Source organism: Thermobia domestica, chromosome 11, assembly GCF_964235325.1.
Source record: "Thermobia domestica chromosome 11, izTheDome1.hap1.1, whole genome shotgun sequence".
Lineage (NCBI taxonomy): Eukaryota > Metazoa > Arthropoda > Insecta > Zygentoma > Lepismatidae > Thermobia > Thermobia domestica.
In genome coordinates this window covers 77,819,795-77,824,335 of record NC_137464.1, presented here as the reverse complement: position 1 = coordinate 77,824,335, position 4,541 = coordinate 77,819,795, and the positions used below count along the sequence as shown (strand labels likewise).

General features: G+C 34.6%; 1 protein-coding gene across 1 annotated transcript; it reads right to left on the bottom strand.

Moving 5' to 3' along the window:
• Window positions 1–1,517: 1,517 nt before the first annotated feature.
• On the bottom strand, window positions 1,518–3,020 carry LOC145665183 (uncharacterized). The gene has a single exon (XM_081732468.1). It carries the CDS (start codon window positions 3,018–3,020, stop codon window positions 1,518–1,520), a length of 1,503 nt encoding a protein of 500 aa, XP_081588594.1.
• Between the last annotated feature and the right edge of the window lie 1,521 nt (window positions 3,021–4,541).

The window sequence follows — 4,541 nt, the reverse complement described above, 5'->3', positions numbered from 1 at the left end:
GTAAGTTCAACACTATCCGGTTTCTTCACCTACTCTTCATCTTTATTGGTTCTCCATGAATCAACGAGGAGCAGCAGTTTTATCTGCTCTATAGAAGGCCAGGAAACGTCAGTCGTGAACTCTTGATCATATTGTCGTGAGGTTGTCCTTGGTCATATCTATACTTTTACCAGCATGGGAACGAATATTGGATGGATCGGGACGTTTGTTGGCTGGAAAGTGGCCTTATTCACGTTTGTGGTTGTTCCTCATTCACGCCACCTTTACAACAGTATTGCTACATTGCCATAGCGTGGAGCACTTCCTGTTACAGAGGTCTCAAACTGTATTGGCCACAATCGATTTCAATAGACTGTGTACGTCAAGAGCCATATGTCACCTGATCCCTTTCCCATATATTCTTGTTGCGCTAAATCCAACATGGCGGCTTTTCAGATGTCCCCCCATGATTCACATTACGCCTATTCAGTGGAGTTCTACATGTATTCCTCATATCCAACATTTGACCTCAATCCTTCTACTCGTTTCAAAATGAACATGACATTTCTAGACATTTTCTACGTTCTATCTTCGCACTTTGTCCTCATTTATCTTCCACCCTGCATAAGGTCTGCCACTAAACACCCTCTTTTTCTCTGTTTCTTTTGGTGCTGAATCCAGTGCTGGCAATCATTTTCAGCAATTGAATTCACCAAATCTGAATGTTCCGTTGTCAGTTTACTAAAAATTACGAAAATGGTTCTTCAGTTTGTTTTTGAATTACATTGTATATACAATTGTAGTTGTATTTACTCGTAGATCTAAGATTTTATGCTAATTTATCTTTCTGAGTGACAAGATTTTCCTCATTGTAAGTGATCTACCATGCCAGGTCAACCAATATTGCTCACAGCTAAAGTAATATGTATGATCTCTATGAAAGCACAATATTTTAGTACTTAATATACCACCAAATGCATAATATACCACCAAGTACAATTCCTTAAAAATCTTTAAGAGTTATTTATGGAAAATAATGTACAGTCGGTAGCAAAAGTTATTTCCGATCTCTGTATTAACTTTTGCCAATAACTTCTGGAATAAACTGACCGACTTGAGTATGGTTTTCGGTCAAATAAGCCCACTTATGTTTTTTCTACTCAAGGAAATTTTATTCAAGTAAGTTAATTTATTCGAAGGCTATTGGCAAGTTAAATCACAATGCTAGAGAAGAACTAAAGAGACTTTTCACCACATTGAATCTTAAAAATATTTCCTTCTTGTTTTAAAATATTTTTTTATTATTACAAAGCTAGAAAACAAATATTTTCGAGTACAAAAATTATTAAAATAGTAGAAAATACAAAATTAATTCAAGGATAGCTGTCGAGCTTTTAAGAAATGAATATGACCCTCCTTTTATAAGCTTTCTACCCGTATCAACAAATAACATGTTTTGATACATAGACGTGCAAGAGAAGATTTAAGAGGCAAATTACATACCTCATGGTTTGTAATCCTATTATATATATATAAATTTAGAGCTTCTGAAGTATTCTTTTGCTGGACCATTGTGTGTATATATATTCTCCAGCAAAAAGTACAAAGGATAATCCAATGCCTATAAGAAAAATTACAAAGGCACCATCAAGGTCACTGATTGATAGAGGTTGAAGTGATATGTTGATCTGATAATTAGAAGTGACAAACGTTATGTGATGCTGATAAATCAATTCCTTATACAGTTGTTCGTATAATCCTGAGTAACGAAGCCGCTGAGCAAACGTATTGATCATATCCACAAGAGGTGATCCTCTGTGGAAAATAAAAGAGAAATGAAAGAAAGTCGCGTATTCTTTCATCAAACGGTATTTGGAAACATGAGATTTATCAAGATAATATGGATAAATGCCCTTTCCAGTGGCAAATTCTTCACTTATAAATGCTAACTTTGCTTCACTAGCTTCTTTGTTCAACCGTTCAACATCCTGTGTAAGAATATGTCGTTGACTAATAGCTTGTAAAGTTTCATCTGTTGTGTCTGATACGAATCCAACCCAAACATCATTAATGACTCCCCACCATAATGCAGAATCCATGAATTGTTGTATAGTATTAATTTCTGGCTCATAGAAAGGGAAAGTCAAATAAGAAACAAGGTTACAGTTGTATGCAGTGGTTAGTAAAGTTGAGACGACAAATAACCATGTGACTATTGGCGTTGTTATTGATGTCAGTCGACACGGAACTCCAAGTCCCACAACTACACCAAATGAGTACAGAAGTGAATACCAGTATTCTAAAAATGGATCATTATTAGAATACTTAAATAGAAGTAAATTACGATGAAGAATAGAAAATAGATGTAAAGTAACTGAAATAAGTATTATAAATATTACAATAGATATCCAAACGTCTGATGAAAGTGGTGTAAATGCAGACCATAAGAACTCTTTCTGCTTTGGCGCTGGTGTTATAAATTTAACGTAAGATCGTCCCACTGAAACTGAAAGATCGAAATGATCATTAAAGTACTGCGTAATAAATATACCAGGTACTCCTGTATGATAAGTGGTACACAATAAATTAAAGAAATTTGTATCGGAACCATCATCATCAAGAACTTTAATATTCCATGTAAAGTTATGTCTGTGAGAGAAATATTCCATTAACTTATAATCAACACCGTCGATAGGTCCCTTATTAGTAATAACCCAGGGAGGTTGGTTGTACATAAGTAATGTTATAGATTCACCATTTAGATCACGCAACTTTGTATCCTGCAGTTCTTGTAATAACGTTATCGAATCTTTTGTTAAAAAATGTATTTCTTCAAATCCTGAAGGTTTCAAATCACTTCCTAACTTGTGAGACAATACACAACATTCATTAATCTCATTTACAAGCGATGGGGTAGATGATTTTAAAACATAAACAGATGGAAAGAACTTTATCCATTCACAATTAAGGAAAGAATCTTGGTCAAATTTCTCACTATTTTGTAAAATGATATACTTCTTAGGCTTTCTTTGCACAGACATTTTACCTGCTTCATAAATTAAAGAGAATGTTGAGCAAATATCGTCGGTAGACAGAATAAAAGTAACACACTTTAGATTCATTGCATCGGTAAACAATTTTTGTGAGTTTGCGGAATTATTTTGAATATTCGTAGAAAGATTAATAACAAATTGAACATAATTTTGAGTAGTCCACTTAGTTTCCACACTATGATTAGTATTGTTTATATGGTTTACAAAGACCATACAATATTTTTCATGGAATGTAATTAAGATCATATTCAAAAATTGTATGCAGAAATCCTGTTGTGGTTTGGCGCTGAACTGAAACGTGCTTGCTTTTAACAAACTCACTGAATTCGATAGCAGAATAAATATCAGGCGTACTTTCATTTCATACATATCCTAAAATATAAAAACAAATGTCTTAGAGCGGTATGTACATTATTTAGTAGTAAAAATTAAGCAGAAAAAATGCTACAAATGTAGTTAATCTTATTTTATACAAATTTCAAATGTTCAGATATATTTTCCCTTCACGATGGGAAGCAAATCCGAGCCGCAAACTACAAATTTTTAATTTGCAAATAAATATGAGAACAAATGACTGGGTTGCGAGAAAGTGCACACACAGCTTAGGAGCAAGATCATCGGATGCCATAAACTTTCTGAGACAAAAGGTTTCTGCAACAATAATAGAACCCAGAAGACCCAGAGGTATTCAGACCAATGACACACCATACGCGGTAATATGGACAGATCCTTGACTCGGAGTAACCCGTACAGATCCGGTATGAACTGAAGGCGACAAAATATTGTAATACACAAGTGAAGTTTGTGAGTGCTAATGTAATTATAACAAACATGATTCTCTCCCCCTCCCCTCTCTCTCTGTCTTCTCACTAAATCTTTAAATTTCTTTCTGATTTGTTGTTTAAGTTTGCATACATCAAAGCATTGTACAGAAATATAACTACAAGGTTTGTTGAAGTATAAACGCTTAAGAATCACAGAAAAGAAAAGCTATATGTTTTTCTTATGAGGGATCGTCAAAGTTTAATCCAAAGAGCCTGTAAAACCCGCAGCTTAGAACGTGAAAAATGCTGTTGAGCCCAGTATTTTGTAAAAATTTTTGTACAATAGTTTGTATATGTTCAAAAACCCATTGTATTATTTTTCAGTATAGAAACAAGAAATATGAAATCATATTTAAAATATTCAAGACGTGTCACACCGGGAGTCAAATAAATGAATGTACAAGCTGGAGTAGTGAACATCACTAACGCACTATAAAATTTTGCAGTAATTGTGCATAGCTAATATTCGTGCTACTTTCGAATCATCGAGTCTGTTCGGGTTACCAGATATTCCGAGTGACAAGATCTGTCTGGGTCTCCGAATCTGTCCTTGTCTAGGAAACAAGATCTAGACTTGGATAACCAGGACAAAAGTCGTGACAAAGTAAGCCAAGTGACTCGCAACCAACGACGTGTTCCATCACTGTTCTGCAAATGTCTATCGGAAGCTTTCTTGCCAGACTGA

Excerpts from the sequence above, each read along its gene's own strand:
- LOC145665183 (XM_081732468.1), bottom strand. The coding sequence starts at position 3,020 with ATGTCTGTGCAAAGAAAGCCTAAGAAGTATATCATTTTACAAAATAGT.